The following is a 22,548-nucleotide window of genomic DNA, read 5'->3' as shown; positions in this document are numbered from 1 at the left end:
GGCCTGATATGGTCACATAACCTCCAAAATGGGCATTCAGCAAATTACACTCCCTTGCAATCACTGGATGTTCTTTTGAGTACAGTACGTGACAGGTACTTCACAGCTCAATTTACCTGGTTCAGGTTTGACTCCGCTCTACAATTTGACAAGTCTGCATCTGTCCGATTAGAATCATCCGTCTGATAGCGTCAATTCCAGGTTCACCCAAGACTCCTCACGCACAGTCGATGAACTTCAGGGACAGTTAGTTTTTCTCTTCATTCATTTACAACTAATATCTTTGTAAAGTGACAAATGATATGCACATAGCAAGCTCTACATTTTGACCAGTTTACATTTGTCCGGATGAGAATCATCATCTGACAGCGCCAATTTCAGGTTCACCAAGAATTCCAGGCATAGATGGCAAACTTCAGGGACAGCATTTTTCTCTTCCTTCTTTTACAACTAAGATCTTTGTAAAGCGACTAAATGATATGCACATAAAAAAGCTCTAATAGTGACTCCACGGAGATGCAGGGGTTTACTATCAGCTGTCGAGTGCGGTCTCAGACGGTTCGTTATCCATGTCGGAGCCACCGCTGCTCTCAACATCAGACGTCGTCTCCATGGCCTGCTCGGCCAGCTTGGCCCGGATGGCCTGCAATCGCTGCAAGAGGGTGGTGTAGTCATACTTGCCCCGCTTCTCGCCAAAGGGATCCTGGGTTTTGAGTGCAGGGGAAAAAAAAAAAAATCATTGCTGTGATTGGGAAAAAAAACTCAACAAAGTGTGAATCACTATATCAACAATTTCACACATGAATATTAACTCTTAGAGCAGTTAGAACGACATCATACTATAATTTGAGCAACGTTTGTCTGTCTGTCTGTCTGTTTGTACCTCTACTCCTCCCAAGTCCTTGGTCCGATCTCCATCAAACTTAGTGGGTGGATGCAGGTTGACCGCGAAATTGCCCTTGAGGGGTTCATTTTTGAAAAGGTCAAGGTCACTGGGGTCAAAGGTCAAATAACTTCTAATTTTCGTCAGCTGCAATCAGACACCCGATAGAGGGTGCTATGTAGGCCTACTTATATGGGGATTCCCCCAAAAATATAATCAGACACCCGATAGAGGGTGCTATGTAGGCCTACTCAGTGCCGTATATAAAGAGAGTCTGGCCAACTGCTAATTTGGACGCCATGTCGTTACCGCGCGTATTACGCGTTACAGGTTTAGCGTGTACGCTCAGACGTTACAAAATAACCAAGCCAAATAAGGGGTAGTTAACAATGGGCACTGCGTATGAGCGCACTTCAGTAACGACATGGCGCCTGTAGATCACGGGACCAGCTTTTGACCAATCACAGGCTTCAAAACACGTAAGCCAAAAACCAAGTTGGCCAGACTCTCTTAATATACGGCACTGGGCCTACTTATATGGGGATTCCCAGGTGTACGCCTACTTATGCTTCAAGCAAGTTCATCATCATGGGTCATCATAGGTGATTTTTATTTAATAGTTTAATCCAATTAAATTCAATTCAATTTCATTCAAAAACCAAATATGAATAACAAGATGAGCAAGTTTGGCCAAGATCGGACCAAGGAGTAGCGCAAACAGTTATTTGACCTCCGTAGACCCATAGAGGATTTCTGGCACTCCACGGGTACATTGACTAGTTCAGATAAAATTTAAAGCCTTTATGGATTCTGCCTGAAATCTTAATAGTAAATATGTATGCATGCTGAAAACTGAGCTCAGTCTACTGAGAGACTTTCAATAATTGGTGAAACAGTGAAATGCAATAATAATTTGTTGGGGATTTTTGTTGCTGTTTTTTCCCTCAAAATATCTCCTTTTATTTGCCATGTCACGTTCACTCTTGAACCTAACCTGATGAAAATCCAGACCTGTAATTTCTGAGTTATTGTGTGCATTACAAAATTTGACGTGGACGGAAAGAGAACCTGGCCACATAGTGCTCATGTCAGGCATGGTGAAGGAAACATGATATCGTTAATATGAAAGACGGAAAGCAGTTTACATGATGGAGATGCATTGTATGAAATGCAAAACAAAGATGGGCGCTTAAGAATGTTTCTACAGATAAATGACGCTATATAGATGTTGTTTCATCATCATCAAAACAAAATAAATCAATCCGCTCATTAGTCTGCTCTGGAAATGTCTAACATTTGGAAAGCTCTTGCAGAGGTGTATCAAATTCGAGAAAGTTTGGGAAGTGCACCTTTTCATTGCTTTTCTGGTTAATAGTTGCCAGCCAATATCTAGCTCTCCTGTAAATCCTGAGAAACCTTTTCTACACAAATGAACAAATCACCCTAATCATAACAGACTTGAAGGCAATTGGCACGCAAAAATTAATATCAAACCATCAAAGTAAAATGACTGTCAAAATACAATTCATGTACACAGTACACCTTTGTGTTCACCCAATCATTAATATGTTGTTGTTGATGTTGTTGAAATCTTAGGCTTTGTTTTTTCCAATATTCAAAATAATTTTGTTCAGTGATACCTGCATGCGTTGCCCAGTGAGATGCATCTTGTCCTTGACGGTTGTCTTGTAGTACTCGTAGAAGTCTGGGAATGACGTCTGGATCACTTGTCTGAAGGTGAAAGGTCAGGAAACGGAGGGCAAACAGAACAAATGTGAGTTAAAGGGAAATTCCACCCTGACAATATAATGTTTCTTTGTATGAAAATGGAAAAATCAAAGCAGAAAGCTCGGTAAAATCTTCTGGAAAAAATCGGACACATTAAAAAGCATGAATTGTAAACATTTAGCACTAAAGAGTTTACAAAACAATTTGGCAACACCGTGTGATCTAGGGGTCAAGCAGCTATCCATTTGTCTTGTAGGTGTACAAAATTTCCCTAATTTTTATTTTTCTCAAGCATTTGAGCGCAGGCAGGACTACTCCTCTAAGGAAGACATGCAAATATTGTGGGAGCTTACTTAAGAAGAGAAATAAGTTTACTGCACTGCAAAATTATGAATCATCAAATGAGGACCAAAACCATTTCAATTTTTCTCAAGTATTTGGGTGCAGACAAAACTCATCCTCTTAAGAAAGACATGCAAATACTGTGGGAGCTTACTTACAAGGATAAATAAGTTTACTATGCTGCAAAATGATAAACCATCGAATGAGAAAAAAAAAAAGACCAAAAAAAAAGACCAAAAACAAAACAAAACAAAACTGAGCAAACAAACAATAAACACAATGGAGAAAAATGGGGGGGGGGGGGGAATAATTGATGAGCACATCATAAGGTAAGCGTGAGATGTAATTCCTAAAGATGACAAGATATTCACCTGATAAAGTAACCTAGACCCCATTATCTACATCTGAATAGAAGATGGCTTGAGGCATTTACATAGAAAGAAAGTGGCATCCCAGAAAAATTCTCATCCCTCAATACAACTAGATGAATTTTCAGCAGAAATTCAGGTCAGGCCTCATGAATGACAAAATGTCCTTTCCCAGATTTTAATAAATTGATTTTGAAAAAAAAAAAGAAAAGTAAAGAAAAGAAAAGAAAAAAGGCCAGTGAAGGACAGCTTCTGCAATTATATCTTTGTGGCAAATTGAAAATGCCTCGACCATACAGGGGACGTGCTCATAAATGCGAATATTTATCATGAGATACACCAACACAAGATGTACATGTATTTAAATCATTTTCAGACATAGAATTGTTCTTGTTTGCAGTTCTTTTGCCAAATTCTTGTGTTCTTTCGCAGTACACAGAGAACATGCAACTGAAGGCCGAATGTATGAATGCAGTGAACTGTGCATAGGCTTGTGTAATCATGATAGAACTCCACCTTTAAAAAACAAAGTTTTACGAGTTCAACTGGAAATATTTCAAAACCTGGCAGGAAGACTGCTTCCTCTCACATGAGCCTGTCAAGTATGATTGGTACTTGGCGAGCATTTCACAATCCTGCATACTACACTGTAAACTGTGCTTTGCCTTGAGCATGCCAACATTCTAAAACTAAAAATATATCACAGTATGCTGGATTAACTATTTCCTCAGTAAACCTTAAAGGTGCAAGGCAACACATTGTCGCATACTTCTACGGATGTAAACACATGTATTGACAGCAGATAGTAAGACACAGATACATTGTATAAATACATACACAGATACACTATGCACCAACACACATATGAACATGCATGCATAATGCATACTGTATATAATGTAAAATACAAACATGCATACACATTAAATTATACAATATGCATACAAACAATACATACCATAACAAACATACTTACATATTCACAGTGATTTACATACACACATACACACAAATGTGCACACACAAATGCATTGAAAACATACAAACTCACACGTGTGCTCACACAGATGCATTAAATACACACACACACACTCATTAACTATAGACCGATTCGGGTTCGTTGAGGGCAGCAGACAATTTGTGGCACTGGGCGCAGCCATAAGCTCATTTTGCGGTGTCCCAGCCGACCCCCCCTCCTCTCCCCCACCCCACGGGCAACACGTTTATCGCGCACTTGTAACAAAGGTTCGCGCACTAAGCAAGCATTCGCGCACTCAGTACGAGACGCCCATTGGCTAAAACAACCATGCATCAGTTTTTCATTCCGTGCGCGTGAGAGGGGTGGGGAGAGAGGAGGGGGGGTCGGATGATACACCGCAGTAATGGCGCTGCCCATGCCAAAAATACACATAGCGCGTCACAGAATCGGTCTATAACTGAAATATCAGCAGACGGAGAATGGAAGTTGGAAAAGAGAGATTGGGAGAAACAGACATTAGGACAGAAGACAGAAGACAGACAGACAGACAGACAGAAACAGACAGACAGGCAGAAGACAGACAGACAGGCAGACAGGCAGACAGACAGGCAGACAAACAGACAGCAAGAAGAGGCTTACTGAAGTGCTGCCGGGATGATTTTGCTTTGATGTTCTACCATGTCGCACACTGCCACCCTGATGGTCTCATGCCTGATGCACTCGTTGTACCTCTGGCAGTCCCCAGGTTGACGCTCCTGCATCGGGAACATCCACAGAAAAGGGTTAAATGTAAACATCTTCATTTTTTGCGCTGAGCGCTAAAATAAAACACATATTCTCAGGTTCTTAAAGTAATACTGGCAATTGCTTACATATGTTTTCATCCATCTCACAAAAATGACTGAATTTGATTTGACATTTTAGTGCATGAAAATGGATTCTGTAAAAGGAGGAATGTTTGTGTGCATTTTGATTTCGCAAATTTCGCGAGCGGCAACATTCACAAAATTAAAATGCACACGAAAGTTCTTGCCTACACAATTATGTACTGGATGCCAGTGGTAAGTCGCAAAAATTTCATGCTGCGAGAAAGGCCGTCAGCTCCAATTCACAACATTTTCGTGCCGCAAATATATCGTGTTTTAAAGTATACTGCTTGATTGCCCTAAAATTTAAACATTATTGTAACTAGGTATCAAGTTTGGTGTGGATTCAGACTTGTGAAAATCTTGTAGTGTCAATTAAATTTTACTGGTAACATACATATGCACTAAAATGAATACCAGGATACATACACACGCAGACACACACGCACACACGTACACACACATGTACTGCTACTCTAGTGGTACTTACATGTACATGTATGAGCTCACCCCATCAATAATGTGCACAGAAAATCACAAAGATATTTTCCCAGGTTTCAGAATTTGTGCTAGCAAGAAAAAGCGCATGAAAACAAATATTTTTCTATTCAATACCGTAACCTTCAATAGCACTGCCACCCCACAAGTGCCATTGACAATGTGTACAATCGGGTAGCCCGTTAGAATGAGGGTTAAAGGGAGATTCTCCCAAAACATACCGTACACAAATTCAGTAAATGCAGAAATAGTAGAAGAACACATCAATATCAGCCGAGGAAAGTTGGACAGTCCTTCGAAAGTTATGAATTTCAAATTTTTTTCAGTAAATCCATATACCATCATCATTGGGCATCTGAATTGCACCAATATACGTGGGATGTAGACGCACAAGGGGGAGGGGCGACAATTATAGCTACTATGTATCAACAGCCCTATCCCACACTGAAAACTGAGCTTTCCTTATAATCCATCAAGTCCTCAGGGGTCTTTGTTGGAAAAAAAAAAATCTTGTTCTCATTATAGGAAGCCGTAGCCCAAATATAAATGTGGACTGAGTTTTCTCACATAATGAAAGGTCACTTGAATTACCTCTTTCAAAAGAAAAAGCAGGGAAAATTACATTACCCTTAACCCTAAAAAGACTGGGGGGGGGCTTTAAAGGCCCCCCCCTCGACATTTCGCGCGATTACTCAGCAACACACAATGCTCTCGCCGCGATGCTCTATGACTTTTTTCTTTCGAGTTTCCCGCACATTTTGACACCAAATTTGTGACGCCCGGGGGTACGGTTCTGAAGTTACATAACTTTTTGTACATGCACGCGAGACCGAAAATGGCTCAAAAATGTGATTTTGTGTACAAAGTCAATACAAATTGAGTTTTATCACATGGTTCATATAAATATGCTTATTTTTACTCTCAATGGCTAAAATCAATTTGTTTTAGTAGTGTTATGCTTCAAATAGGGTCTGCCACAAATTTTGCTAAAAAAACAAAAAAAAACAAAAGGTCGAAAAAACAAAGAAATACATAAGAAATTCATAAAACAATAAAATAAATAAGAAATTAATTTTGATACCGAATTTTTTTTCAAGTACATTTGCTAAGAATGCTACAAAGAATATCTAGACCAAAAATGAGCACTTTTGGAGCTTTATTTACTGATTTAGATAAAAAAGGTCTGATTTCTCGCATAAATTAGCATAATTAATCAAAATAAAATAAAAGAAGACTATTTTGGAAAATTTAAATATACGATCTTGTAGATTACATCTCACACTACCATTGTGCAAATTTCCGCGGCGATCGCGCGATCCATGGCCGAGATCTTAAGGGGGGGCCCTTTAGGCCCCCCCCCCCAGTCTTTCGAGCTACCAAAATAGCCCAGTCTTTTTAGGGTTAACATAAGTCAGTCGATGGAGTGTGAACTTTTCATGAAAAATGAAATTCTGTGGAATTCTCCATATATCATTGTCCAAAATGGATATCATGAAGTGTAGTAGTCTTCTCATCCAGCGATGATGGAACTGAAACTTGTAACAATTCATAAGTTTTGAATTGATTGTCTGATTTCCCTCAAACTTTCACGGATGTGTTGTACTGATATTGTTGCTTCTTGTCAATCCACATTTATATTTGGGCTATGGTTTCCCTTAAACTGGCAACTCAGAAGTTTCCTTGCTAGGTGCATCTTATATGGGAATAAAAATTAGATGGAACTGATCAAATTCATTAACTCTGCAACAGCAAAAGTCAGAAAATGTATAAAAATTTGCCATCTTGAGAGAAACAGGAACTCATTGTGTTTTTAAAACGCGTTGCAAATTCGGAATCAGTTACAAATTTAGCGATTGCAAGGCTCTTGAACATTCTACAAAAAAAAAAAAAAATACATGAACAGCAGAGGACTAAAATGAAAGAGAATTCTTATTCTACATTAACATACATGTAACACCAATGATGCATGGTACAAACTGAACTTATGCAGCGCCAAACCACAGATATTTGGTACTGCCACAGGGATTCAATGGGTCAAAGGAGAGGGACCCTACCCCCACCAACCTGTTCAAAGCCAGGCTCATTGTGGTAGGGCTTCTCGTTCATGAGAGACTGGATGGACATGAGCACGCTGGACAGACTCTGGGCGGGGCTCCACGCTGGACCACTCCAAGTCCTGCAAAGCCAGAATAGGGAAATTTTAAAAAAAAAGAATAAAAAAAAAACACACATGAAATAAGTTGCCATCATGAGATGAAAGGTCAAACTCTCTAAAAATGTGAATTTGCCTTTCATGTCTGGCAACTTTTCAATAGCATACTTGCCAACAGTGCAGGATGACAAGTACATGTATGAAGAAATAACAGTAAAATTGGCAAATACAGGAATTTATGTCAATCTCTCCATACAACGTAACTCGCCATAAACAAATGTTCACAAAAATAGAGAAAGAGGGTTGTATAATTAATCTGTCAAAAACAACAAGGGTTTTCACTTTGCCATTTCACACAAAACACTCCATAGCAGGGCTAGAACTAATCACAGGCTTACAAATCCATGGACTTCTATGTATTAGTGCCCTTCATGCCTCTCAAGAATCACTGTTTTTGGACAATTTTGATGCTCTTTCTAGAACTTCATATGCATGCTTTATTAATACAAAATGACTTCGGTAAAGTTGCCTTCTCTAGAAAAAAAAAAAAATTGATCTGAGCTATGACATTACTTGGGATTGCCGTATAAAATATCACCGATATATATTACCTTTATCCCCATCTCTTACAGGATGGTATAGTTTTGGTTGAGATGGGGATTCGGATTTTTATTTATTTATCCATTTTTTGTGTTTTTGGGGCGAAATAATGAGTAACTACAGGTCTATGAAATATGAAAAAGTCTACAATTCTAAAAGGAAATCAAAGAGTACTTGATGAAAATCGGTTTTGAAATGGCAAAGATATAAAAAAAAAACACCAATTAATATCACCATCGTAACACTGTTTCCATGCAAATTGAGAAAGCAACAGACAAGAACTTTAAAAGGTCTGTATGGATAGGTAAGCAAAATACAACAGGCAATGTGATGCAAGGATTCAAGGAACATAACTTGGTATTATATATTATGTATTGTTAAATTTGTGAATAACACCCAACTTGCAAAAAAAAAAAAAAAAAAAAATTACACACACACACACACACACACACACACACACACAATGCAAAATATGTGGCCTGTACAGTACGACATTCAAGCGGTGAGTGTGATAAAACCGGACGCAGCAATTGACTTACCCCAGGATGCTGAGACACACCTTCCCGCTCCGGTAGAGGTTGGGGTTGAAGCGCACGCTGCCGTCGCCCGTCGTCATCAGCTTGATCCTGGGCGGGCGGATCGGGTAATCTGGTGGGAACTTGATGACGAAGTGGAAGAAGCCGCCCTCGTACGGAGTGTCGAAGGGCCCGGTGATCAGGGCGTGCACCTATCAAAGACGGGGGCAGCGGACATTGACGATGACAGACAAGGCATATTCCCTGCTCTTATTCAAACTTTATACACTTATTGTCATGAGTCAACACATCTCTTTGATTGAAATTCCAATTTCTGCGCCTTTATTGCATACGCTGTGCAATGATCGAACACTTCAATGTTAAATCATCATGGCATCATAAGAAGTGTGGCTGTTTCAAAACAGTGCAGTGCAGCACACAAACACAAACACACACACACACACACAGTGTAAGGTTTCCACAGGAGCAAATCAATTACTGTTGTTGTTTTTTCCTCCTTACCCTTGTTATATCCTCCTCTGGAACAATACACATTCCTAAGGGAGGCTCTGAATATATGTTCATGATGTCCCTGTAGAATAAAACAAGTGAAAGGAAAAAAAGGCAGTTACAATTTATTATATGTGTGATCGTCCTCATTTTCCTTTGATCAGGTCCCACAATTAAAAAGAAAAAAACACATTCAAGGGCTATACCAACTGAACAATAGAAATTGAACTTTGCATTTTAGTTCTGTCATCACAATACAAATTGATAACCATGTTATTTGCCACTCTTCATGAAAAGAGGCACAAAACATGCATTGTCATTCTCATCGCGAGATTCACACCAAAATGGAACAGATGTTCATGAACTGCAAGTTTTCTATAATGTTTGTTGTCAAATGTGTCACTTTGTGTGTGTGTGTGGGGGGGGGGGGTAGGGGTGTGCGCATACATAAATCATGCTAAAAGAGCCTTGCTTTGTACACATTTCGAAACTATTGAAATGTTATATTTCCAGTGAAAACAAAAGTATAATGAATTGAGAATAGGAAATTTATGGAGCCATCACATCCTGAAGCGCATGACAATTTGGGCAGCTCTTCACAAACAGTCCCATACTTCAGTTTTGTTTTTAACCAGTTTAAGACTAGTCCTGAGTATACTCAGAGACTCCAACTCTACCGCTTTCGACGGGAGATCTCCCGCCGAAAACCCATATTTGCAGAATCTCCCGTTCTCCCGCTTGAGATTTAATTTCTCCCGCTTGAAATGATTTCTTACTGAATTTCATTGTATGTTTAAAAATAGGCCTTAAGTAGCGCGAGAGAGCAGGGACTTTGCGCTCGTGATGTGCGCAATTTGGAGTCTCCCGTTTGCTAGGGGTCTCAGGCGGGAGAATCTCCAGATCAGAAGGTGCTTGGGGTTGGAGTCTCTGTATACTCGAGGCAGGTGTCTATGGAAAATGCGTGTTATAGCAAAATCAACTTGTCCTCAATGGGTTTATTTTACAGTGTGACATGCTTCCCCAAGTGATAAACCCCAAGATTTGCAGAAAAGAATAGTTCCCACATATCACAAGGCATACATGTAAGACAGAGAACCACACTCATTCAAACCATGAAACTGCATTATTATCAGCAAATAATTTTGCAATGTTTGTATCTAAGATGTGGTTCTCCTCAATGCTTCAACAAAGTCTGCTATATGCCTTGATTTAAGTGATTTAAGATGCATCCACTTGACTTGATCAGAAATTTCAACTGTCAAACAATCAAAGAAAAGACTACATATGGGTAGTACTACATTTTGCATCCAAACCTGCAAATGAGCCTACAGTGTATCAGTGTACTTGACTGAAATGTGATACAAAAAAAAAAAGAAGGAAATGAAGACTTTGAATCAGACATTTTGAGTATACATGGCATATATGGCCTCATGTTGTGCACTACACTAGAATCCAGATGGGTCTGATCCAAAAATAGTGTTCACTTGGACTAAATTTTCATATTGACACTTGTATTTCATGTTATATATCATATAAAAGCTGAGAATCTGCAGTTTTCAGAAAAGTACGTGTCTAATATATTTGATGTCAGACTTTTCCGTAAATTAGCAGTAAAACATGAAAAGCGCCCTCTTTGCGCGACGGGACGGACTTTACATTTTCAAGTAATTTGCACAAAAACTACAAAAGTAGGGGAAACATCAATTCTTATAATAGAGTACCCTTCCTAGGAGCAATTCATATCTGTTATTCATTTTTCTCATTATAGTTAAATTTTGGGGCAAAATCTTCATTTTTTCTTGAAAAAACATGTTTTTCAGTACTTTGACACAAAATTATTATTTTTTCTGTATGATAGACTTGAGTTTGGTCACTCATATTCCATAATGTATCAATGAATTAGTGGGGCTCTATATCCATGACACTAAATTAAATAATTCTCTATTCATAAGAAAATTATAATTGTCCAACATAATGTCCGTCCCGTCGCGTGACGGGACGGACTTTACATAATGGTAGGCGCGACGGGACGGACTGCACATGTAAACAATGGTAGGTGCGACGGGACGGAATTTTTATACCATAATGGGCTAGAAAAAGAGTGTCCCTAACTTGGAACAGAATAAAAAGACTACAATGTAATTGGCAAACTTGTGAAAAGAGTAACCATTGTATGTGGTCAAAGGAAGGTATCAGTGTAAAAGCTCAATCTTCATCTCAACCAATACTGTACTCTCCCTTGATGTTCTGCTGATTTGTAGTTGCATTCATTTTACATGTACATGAATAGACTTTTACTGTTTGGAGTAATGTACTAAGATCTATGCTTACTTTTTGTTTCATATTTGTCCATGATGTAATTCACCAACTTATTTTTAGTAAGGCAATTCCCATTTAGACATAGAAAAAAAATGATTGTAAATTACAAATGCACAGTCTACTCTGCTAGTCAATACTGCATTAGATAAACCTGAGTCTCTTGTTCATGTGTTCTAACTGTATTTTTTTTTTAAAATTGAGATTAATATTTACATATGTATCAACATGCACATTCTTACCATGTCGGAGAAATGGGGAAGAAAAATTGCCACAAAAAGTTTATGAGAAAAACGGGAAAAAAAGCATTCTTAGACAATTGTTTGCATTTCAACACTGAAACATTGATTTTGAGCATCCCCATGTTGGAATGCACATGGGGAATTGACAATTCAAAATTCTTTATCTAAAAAATACATAAACCTGTTTCAATTCTTAGACACTTCTGACATACAAGTTTAAAAATACAATTTATGTAAAAAAGAAATGTCCACAATATTACTGCAACTCAAAAAAGAGGTGAAGTTTTAAAACTGAAAAACTACAGCATGGTTGTCAAAAACTGTGATCCTAATAATGCTCAACCCCTTGTGGATGGAAATTGAAAAAAAAAAACAGCATCTGGATACTAAGATTATCACAAAATTACTTCCCCAAAATGATTTGCCACTACTCTGAGTGGCGTTGTTGCTGCTGAAAACTTGTATAGACTTTATAGCAGTCAGTCAAATCGTGGAGGTACAAGTAGAATCAAAGCTTGTGCAAATGACGTGCAACGTATGAGTCTCATTTTCACGCATAACAAAAAATAATTATATGTTTCTGGGAAAAATGTAATCAAGGATTACTATACCATATTAGTGTAAGGGTTTTTGTGTGATGAAAATCTTTAACTATAATAGTGATAACTGTTACTGAAATTTTCCATCATTTCTCAGTAGTTTAAATCTTGGTACTCTACACTAAAATGTTATAAAACTGTGTTAACCACAGGTTTGAACACATTTTGATGAAAATTAGTCAGTGTTGAAAATTTCCCATTTGTTTTGTACATAGTGCATATCGTTACGTCCCGTTGCGCTATGGGACGGAATTCAACACCTTTCGAGGAAATTACTCATAAACTGTAATACATTAGATCTGTATGTTAGCTCTTTTGTTGAAGTAATGTAGGGAATAGTAGCAAACAATGCCACATAGCATGGCAAGTCTGGCTCATCAACGTTGATACAATTCTCCTTTGAATTTTGTTTAAAAAAACAGTGATTTTTTTTAATTCCGTCCCGTCACGCCAGTAAAATTTTTGGTTCCATGGAAACAAAACAAATGTGTGCCTTGTTTATAGTGCACTTTCATGCTGTCATGTAAGCTTGATACATATGGCTGCTATAATGCTAACATTTCTTTTTGTGAGCAAAAAATTCTCTTAAATTCCATCTCATCGCTGTCCCTTGATTTTTTGGATCAGACTCAGAGGCACATGTTTGTTTTTCTCGCTGGAAATTGGAAAAAAAAAATGGAAGAAAAAATGAAGAGTATCCACAGTTGTCAAGATCGTCATTAAAGACAGCCTTTGCATTGGTGATCAAATCTTGGTGGAAAGATTCAATCTTTGGGCAAATGAAATGCCATTGCAACATTATCATTCATGAAAAGTAATTTTCCTCGAGAAAGAAAATCAAGGATTACCATACCAATAGTGTAAGAATTCTTGTAAAATGAGAATTTTTGGCCTTTTGATAATAATTGTTGATCAAATTTTTCAGCATTCATTAGCAGTTTGAATCTTGGTGTGCTTAATCTACACTAAGATGTTATAAAACTGTGTTTTCCAAAGTTTAAATACATTTTGATGAAAATTAGCCGATTCTCTAGAATTTCCCATTCGTTTTGTACATAGTTCATTTTTGTCCGTCCCGTCGCGCGACAGGACGGACTTCAACAGCTTTTGAGAAAATTACCTAAAAAAAAAAATCTATTAGATCTAGATGTTTCTCTATTTGTGGAAGTAATGTTTGGAACATTGACAAACAAACACCACATGACATGGTCTGTATTGCTCATTAACTTTGAATTAGTTCTCCTTTGAATTTTCTTCACAAAAACCAGTGATTTTTTCAGTCCGTCCCGTCGCGCTTATAAAATTTGTTGTTGCCATGGAAACAAAACAGATGCAGATCTTGTCCATAGTGCAGTGTGATGTCTTCATGTAAGCTTAACACATTTGTAGTAATAAATGGCTGCTAACACTTAAACTTTTTTTGTTTTAAATAAAAAACCCATTCAAATTCCGTCCCGTCGCACTCCCTTGATTTTTGGATCAGACCCAGATATGTGTACCATGGGGCAGGGGGGAGATAATGTATGCCGTCTTGAAGGTAACTTACATCATAGAGACAACAGAAGGTTAAGTGATTTCATGTTTTTTCAAAAATACTGCAAAAGTGGATATTTTTGCACTTCAAGTAATTTGTCGCACTTGGCAAGCTAAGATGAATTCTGCATGTTTCCACTTGCAGACATTGAAACAGCAATTCAATTACATGTACATGATGTTGCTTTATATACGTACTGAAATCCTTGATGACAAAACATTACTTTTTTTTTTCTCCTTTTTAAATAGGGACCATAGGATTCATCTCCATGCTTTTTGAAGATGCGTATAATGACTTAACATCTTTGAATGAAGTCCTGAAAGAGATGTTCTTCAATACACACACACACACACATACACAAAAGTGAGGTGATTAATATGAAATATAAACAAATAACAAAGTACAATTATATATCCATGCAAGAATGACAGTCAATTACAGACACCAACAAGGTAATTTCTTTGCTGTTCTATCCATAATCATGTTTGATGTCTGACTGATATTCTGGTTAACCCGTTGAGGACGGACTGAATCTGCTACAACATGCATTTCCCATAGACACCTGCTCGAGTATACTCGGGACTCGTCCTCATAAATAGCGGGTTAAGATGTCAAATGTCTATGTGTGTCACATTTTTATTATGCAACATCCTTGATTGAGCTGTTGGTTTGTTTAACTGTCTTCACACAATATCATCTCTGCTTATGACGTGCACACCCACTTAAAATATTGCAAAGGATTTGAATTGATCTCTTATGCATTTACATGTAACAAGTTAGTACAGCAGATTTAGTAATGCTATCAAAAAACTTCTATTTTTAAGATTATCAACCCGTTGAGGATGGACTGATTTTGCAACAACACGCATTTCCCATAGACACCTGCCCGAGTATAATTAGGACTCATCCTCAATGGGTTAAGAAAAAGCATGCATTTACTGAAGTTGGATGGTAATGATATCGTCAAGGAACTTCGGATGAACTTATGAGACCTTTTGATACGTAGCAGACATTGTTGACTTGGCTTCTGGTCATCCCAGTCTTTGCTCCTGGTGGGATCCCAGGAGTTGCCGAGTTGTGCATTCATCTGCGAGTGGACAAACGAAGCTGTGGCGGCTGCCACGAGGTCTCCAGCTTCTTCGTCGGACGCGGACGCCATCCCCGAAGATTTGTGCGGCCCGTTCATGTGTGTCGCAGAGCTACCGCAGAGCAGGCAATGTCTTGAATAAGTTGAAATGTCCCAATGGCAATGTAATTTTTTTCACTTCTGTGAGTGCAGATTCAGTTGGCTTAGGTCAGATGAGTAGCTCTCTACTGTAATCTGGTAATGACATGAAAGAAAACATTGCAGCAACAGGCACATTCAGGATCTCAACATTAGCAGCAAGTGTCTAGTAGTAGAAATCATTGCAATGTCTTCTGTGCTACATTGACTCTAACAATAGATAGCTTTTCAAGCTGAATAAATGGCCAATGGCATGCTCATTGGCATTGCAGAGAATGTTGGTAGTTCTAACAGTTACATCTGTATTTGTTATTAAAACCTGGGCTACACTACAGCAGCTATCCGCTCATGCTCAGTCAACGACTGTGAGGAAAGCAGCATCAAACGTGATAAACAATTATAATGTGGTAAATCACTCGTATCATTGAGCACCTTTTCAGATCATTATCAGAGTAAAATATATAGCCAAAGACAGCCGCAGGGAGAGCGAGCGCGAGCACTGCACCAGCAGAGCAGAGATGCTTGCTTCCCACCTCCCTGCTGCTTCATAGCAGCGCTGCCTGGGGTACATAGACCATTGTAGACATCTACCTCTTTTCCGATGATCTTTCTCCTTGTTCACTCCAACACAGTCAGTAGACCTAATTGAGTAACACAGGAATCCAGAAACGAGGACCCCACAACGTAAAATAAACGTCCAGATATTTGCCACTTTTTGTCCCGTGCTCACCCTTTCCTCTTGCCTGTTGTACTCAAAATGTCACAGTCAATGTCTGGAAATTCCCAAACGAGATTCTGTGATTGCTCCATAATTTTTGAGTACAGTTAGTCGTTTGCAGCCGCTAGCTGATTCCGAGGATCTAGCGATCTAGAGTAGAACCTCGCTAGTTCGCTAGTGCGCAACGTAAACCATACACAGTTAACTACGAATTGCCATCGGTGTATGTACGAGTGTGTATTTCCCTCACTGTGTGTTTACCTCAGCCTTTGATTCAGTCGTTCCATATGATTTTCTTTTCTTTCTTTCTTTCTTCTTTCTTTCTTTTTTTCTTTCTTTCTTTTTTTTTTCTTTCTTTCTTTCTTTCTTTCTTTCTTTCTTTCTTTCTTTCTTTCTTTCTTTCTTTCTTTCTTTCTTTCTTTCTTTCTTTCTTTCTTTCTTCTCCACAGAAAGAAATTGTGTTTTATTTAAATTCTAAAAATGGAAAAGCTCCCTCGTGCAAGGGCGTTGATCCTGGAGGAAAAGGGAAAGTTGCTCCCCCCCCCCTCCTCCTTCCCCCTCTAGGAAAGTATGGGCGGGAGGGGGGGGGCAAACATCGATTTCCCGAGATGCGGAAAATTTTCTTGATCAGAAATCTGCCCAGATATTCACCCATAGCGTGCACCACACTGATTGAATTAAATTCTGAAGATGCAAAATCTCGCTTGCATTGGAGGGGGTTAGGCCTATAGGCCTACCCCTCTCACACCCTATCCCGTTGGGTCCCCTTCCATGGCAAAACACCTGGGAGGTTTACAATTAATGTTCGAATATTTCATCAGAAAGTGTGCACAAGATCTGTGACTTCAATTCCAACGAATTCAATACAAATGTTCCCTTATTTTTTATTTTTTTTATGTGGGAGATGAATTAGACCTAGCACCAAGAACTTCTTTCAATGTAAATCTTTCCCACGCTCATTTCCTATAATCTATTTTCTACAATTCTTTGATTGACAATTTCCCAAATATTCCATCAGGAATGTGTAGGGCCTATGCACGATGTTTTCACTCAATTTTTAATCATACAAAAGCTCCGGCGTATGGGAAGGGTTAGGGGACACGCCCCCCCCCCCCCCCCCCAACACACACACACACACACACACACACACACACACACACGCACGCAGCCTTCCCCTGCTATTAGCTTCCTCTCCACACATTGATGATGGCTACACTATTATACTAAAAGTGCATGTGCTCCAGATCGCAATTGCAATCATAAAGATTCAAAAGCTCCCTCAAGTTGAGGGGGGATACATCCTCCACATCCTTCCCCCGCTTGATCTCCCTAGCTCCATAGACGACAGACTGTAACTACATGTAGTGCACTTCAGTGATAATTCCGGGTATTCCACGAAAAGTGTGCATCATTGAATTTCAATTCTGACAATGACTATTAAAAAGCTCCCTCTGATATGGAAGGGGGATACCCTATGGTTACCCTCATCCGACCCTCCCTTTGCTCGGTCCCCTAAGGGCAGTTGGAGGGCCCTCCACATAGAATCGGTACACTTTGGGGGTTGACAATTTTCCGAATACAATATTCTATAAAAAGTATGCATCAGATCGTTTTATTTCAATTCTAATATTCAAAAGCTCCGTCGTGTGGGAAGGGCTACCCCCTCCCACCCCGGAATCAATTTCCATTTTTAAACAGTGCCAATGACGCAAACGAGGAACAAGAACTATGAGATACGGCAATTTAGTCATTTATTGTTTCTGTAAATAATCATTTTTTTTTATTTTTTTTTTTTAGATAGAGAAAAAATCCCTAAAGTTCATACAGGGTGTGCACCAGACTGCTGAATATCAGGTCTGAAATGCAAAATCTCTCTGGTATGGGAGGGGGGATACAATTGGCCCCAGTTTGCTCTCTCATCTTACAGGGCCGGTGGGGGGGGGGGGGGGGCACCCCCGGAATCGCCACGGTAGACAAACGTGAAACATGGCCACCAATATACTTATTGATCCTATAGCTCATCGGCACTCACTTAGCTCTGTATCACTTTGGTTATAGACAAGAAGACTTTTTTAAAATTCCTGAATTTGGAGCCCCTGAGGACCGGGGGGGGGGGGGGGAGCATGGCGCCCATTACAAAAACATGAGATCTTATTAACCAGGGAGGTCCCACCTCCCTGTCTTAACCAAGAGATGTCACTCTGCCAAGTTGACCTGCATTGGGGTTTTCAAGAAGAAGTTGAACAATATATAGATTAAAAGTTTACGCATGACGGACGACGAACGTTATGAATGATTTTTCGGAGCCTGTGGATATGATAGATTTTATTCTACTCTAGATATCAAGCAGGGAATCCCAAAGTGCTGCACTCAGGTGATTGATGAAGGTCTTGTGTATAGGACTATAACCTAATACACTGTATACAATACATTCAATGTGTTCGTGTAAACGAATTGTAGGCCTATAGTTTGCGCCAAATAATATTATGTTTATCTTGGTGATGCCGCTGTCGATCTGTCTTATGTTTTTGCCCGAATAATCGGGTGTAACAGACACTGCAACAAAAAACAAAAAAACAAAAAAAAAATAAACACTAATACGATTTCCTCTTTTGTATCGATCGAGCTATGGATAGATGCGGTCCAATCCGGGGTGGGGGGGGGGGGAGGAAGCAGAGCGTTTATCATTTATTTGTATATCTATTTATTATTATTTATTTATTCGTCCGTCAATACAAATCTCTTCAATATCCCGCTTTCTAGGAATCTTGGGGGGGGGGGGGTACGAGCTTTCGCTCACGCTGGACCAACGTGGAATTCACGTGAACCACGTGAGCTGAAAGACTCAAGCTCCATCCATAATAAGTTCAACGGGAGTAACTTAACATTTTATTATTTTGTTTGACAGTGCGTTCTGAAGACAGACTTTCATGTCCTTTTTTTCCATCTTCTCTTTTTTTTTATGATATTGTATTTTCAGTCTTTTTGCTTTGGTGTAAAGCACCTTGAGCATTAAAGATCAGAATGGAAAATATGGAAATGTATGTATGTATGTATTTATATGTGTTATCATTAGATTATCAAGTTGTATATCAATTTCCGTATCCTATCCCTTACTTTATTCATTTACACTTGTCGTGAAGTTATCAGTTTTACATTAAGTTGATGTGGTTACCGAGTAAAAATAAAACATCTGCGGCGCACATCCAGAAGGTGTGCCAGTGGTGTCATCTGTCCCGTTGTCTTCTTCCTTCCAGCACAGAATGATCTTGTACCTTTTGATCTTTGCCAACAGTTTTTACTGTTCAGCGGAAAGTCAAAGGCGGTCGAGCAGCTGACCTAGGTCCACGATATCTGCTTTTCTGGAACTTCTTCATGGTACATTTCCGCTTCGTGGCGGTTCGCGACAGTTACATATTATAAAGTATGCTCCTCTGAGAACTGGGTCAACTCGGTACAGGTCAATTCAATGAAACAGTTTACACGAGGTTTCCTTGGGCTCTGGCGTACCAGCAAAATAATGATTATAGTAGTTATTAAAGCAAGTGTAGAAAACTACGTATTTCATCGTTTCATGTAACAATATTTTATCATACGTATACAGGACCTACATTATACATGTTGGATACAAAATTATGTCCTAACTTCGCGAAACTTCACGCCTTTTTTTCTACGCAGCTTTTGATACCTAATTTGCGTATATACATGTACCTGCAGCCGTTATGGTGTTACATAACATTTTACGGTCACACGTCAGTCAAAAATGGCATATTTGTATGTGTTTATGTGTGTAAAATGAATGAGGTTTTGCAATATTTTAATGTGTTTCTTTTGTTTTTCTTGCACAGTCTGTTTTTCAGCTAATAAAATCTAGTCTGAAGTTGAAATTGATTGTTAAGAATAAAAAGACAAAACAATAGAAAACATAAGAAATATACACAATAATTAACATAAGAAATACCAAGACACTCAGTTTGGTATGCATAACGGGTATTATTGTTTAATTAATTACCTAATTTTTGGTCTTAGACAATCAGTTTTCTTACGAATACATGTTAAATAACTTCCTTTCATGTATTTCACAATCAAGGGTTCACTGGACAACCATTGGTACACAATAAACAAACAAAAAAAAGAATCCATAACAATTAGGATATTTGCATTATTGGTTAGCCTTAATTAGAAAATTATGGTGATTTTTTGTAAAATTAACTATGCATTCTTGTAGGATACGTCATAAACTAGGTGCGTGCCGAATTTGGCGACAATCGGACATTCTATGGCCGAGATTTTTTTTTTTTTTTTTTTTTTTGGGGGGGGGGCGGGAAGGCATCATGCCAACCCCCCCCCCCCCCCCCCCGTCCTTGAGACCTCCCAAATACCCAAGTCGATAAAAGTTTTACTTGGAACTTCCTAATGGATTACAATTAGACTCAGCGAGTGTGAGATTGTTTTCCGTCAAATTCTTTCCTAGTTATCCATTTTGTCTGTGACAATTAAACTCTGAATGAACTATATGCTCAATGTTGTACAATACATTTAGTTCAATTATCAAACGAAGTGTGACACACATGCAAAACGAAATATAAAATTTGGAGCAAAAAAAAATAAAAGCATACAAACTGGGACAGAAAATACAGATATAGTATACAGCAAAATGAGGTAGGAGAAGATGGCAAAGAGTAGGCCTGCAAGACGTAAGAACAACACACGCATTTTTATTCATTCATTATACCCCTGCTATAGTTTGTGGTAGGGTTAGATTAAAGATTAGGGTTTGGGTTAGGGTTAGGGTCTGGCCGACGTAATTGTCCTAGAAATATATTCATACACACACACACACACACACACACACACACACATTTATGTATTTAAATATATATATATATATATATATATATATATATATATATGAAGAGTTTGTTTACAAAAACCGATGTCCATAATTGCCAAATGGAGATATTTGCGATTAAAGGTCAAGAAAAATAAAGAAAATAAAGAAAATAAAGAAAAATATGCCTTTATATGTAGTGACCAATGTATCATTTAAAAGGTATTATTTTGTACTTTATGACAGAGATCGTACTTCAAAATCTTCAAAAATGAACTTGTCGGTTTTTTGCAAACAAACCCTTCATATATACACACATATATATAAAACTACTCGGTTTTCGCTATTTTTCATTTGTTTCTGGTCAGTTTTCCTTTTGTTTTCATTATAGCTATCCATATCTCTCTCTCTCTCTCTCTATCTATATATATATATATATATATATATATATATATATGTATATATATATATATATATATATATATATATATATATACACACACACACACACACGTGTATATGTTAGTGTCTGTGTTTGTTTCGGTTGAGGTTGAGGTTGAGGTAGTGCAGCTTATGAGAAAGAATAGGAGCTACACAATGAATTTTGCATATACATTGTAACAAATGGTGTACAGTACCTGTACACTTATTAAAGTGGATCCCCCATATTTTAATTAAAGAGTTTGCACAGTGAAGTATTTCCAATACCTAACGTCCAGAATATAGGTACACCTTTGCTCTCACATACACCTCCAGTTTCCCTCCAGTTGTTTGTGATATGATGTGTGTTCTGTATTGTGCATGTGTTAATGTAATTTGTTGATTGTGCCTATATTATGTTGTAAAGAGGACTTTTCCCCACAAGGCCTCTGAGCCTTTTTCAAGTTCTCTATTTCAGATTGTAAGAAAGAGATGATTACAGTAAGTGTATTGTATGCATTGTATTTGTTGTACAATGTATTTTTATTTGAAATGGAAATAAACGAAACGAAACATACAACATACAGAGGCAAATACTCATTTAAACATACAAGCTGCGCAAGTTCTGTCTAAACTCATTTAGTCCAGTTCAAATCATATGTAGACAATGCTGACAGCATTTAAGATAGAGGTTATAAAAAGTTAATAGGAGGCTCTAGCACCGATTCCACTCCAGATACACTGTACACTCACAGCTTCACTCTCCCACATCATTTTTTAATGCTCCCCCCTCATTTTCTCAATACCAGATTTCAACAAGGATTAATGACTCTAATGCACAGCATGTTTCAATGTCATATCCAATTTAATTTGCATAGGAGTCAACAAAATGCGACGACACATATGAAAAGGTTAGAAAAGTGTAGGAATTTTTTTACCAAGCCTATGAACCCTTACAGAAAAAGAGAAAAAAAAAGATTTAACAAGTACTGGCACAGAAAATTATTCCACTAAAAATCTGCACATTTGTGGTTCCAATTATTCTGCTGCTTTTAAAATACTCTAATCTCATTTTTTCTTTTTAAATTTGACATTTGTGAGAAAAGCAATTGATAGCTTTGAATGAATTTATGGATAAGTCAAGGGAGCAGAAACCTTGATAATGGTGACCATGTTGACAATACCTTTGAGGAAACTTGATTTACCATGAATATGACTGATG

The 22,548-nt window shown here is 38.2% G+C and overlaps 1 protein-coding gene across 1 annotated transcript; it reads right to left on the bottom strand.

The window, feature by feature from the left end:
- LOC140237687 (ubiquitin-conjugating enzyme E2 Z-like) lies at positions 1-15,990 on the bottom strand. Its single transcript, XM_072317614.1, has 8 exons — positions 15,949-15,990; positions 15,125-15,453; positions 9,454-9,523; positions 8,956-9,143; positions 7,729-7,840; positions 4,940-5,055; positions 2,524-2,614; positions 1-703 (listed from the first exon to the last, which is right to left on the bottom strand). The coding sequence occupies exons 2-8, from the start codon at positions 15,316-15,318 to the stop codon at positions 533-535; spliced, it is 942 nt and encodes a 313-aa protein (XP_072173715.1). The 5' UTR covers positions 15,319-15,453; positions 15,949-15,990; the 3' UTR covers positions 1-532.
- Positions 15,991-22,548: the final 6,558 nt, after the last annotated feature.

The sequence above is a fragment of the Diadema setosum genome, chromosome 14 (assembly GCF_964275005.1).
Source record: "Diadema setosum chromosome 14, eeDiaSeto1, whole genome shotgun sequence".
NCBI classification, from domain to species: domain Eukaryota; kingdom Metazoa; phylum Echinodermata; class Echinoidea; order Diadematoida; family Diadematidae; genus Diadema; species Diadema setosum.
The sequence above is the reverse complement of the archived record's forward strand: the minus strand, read 5'-3'. Positions and strand labels throughout refer to the sequence as shown.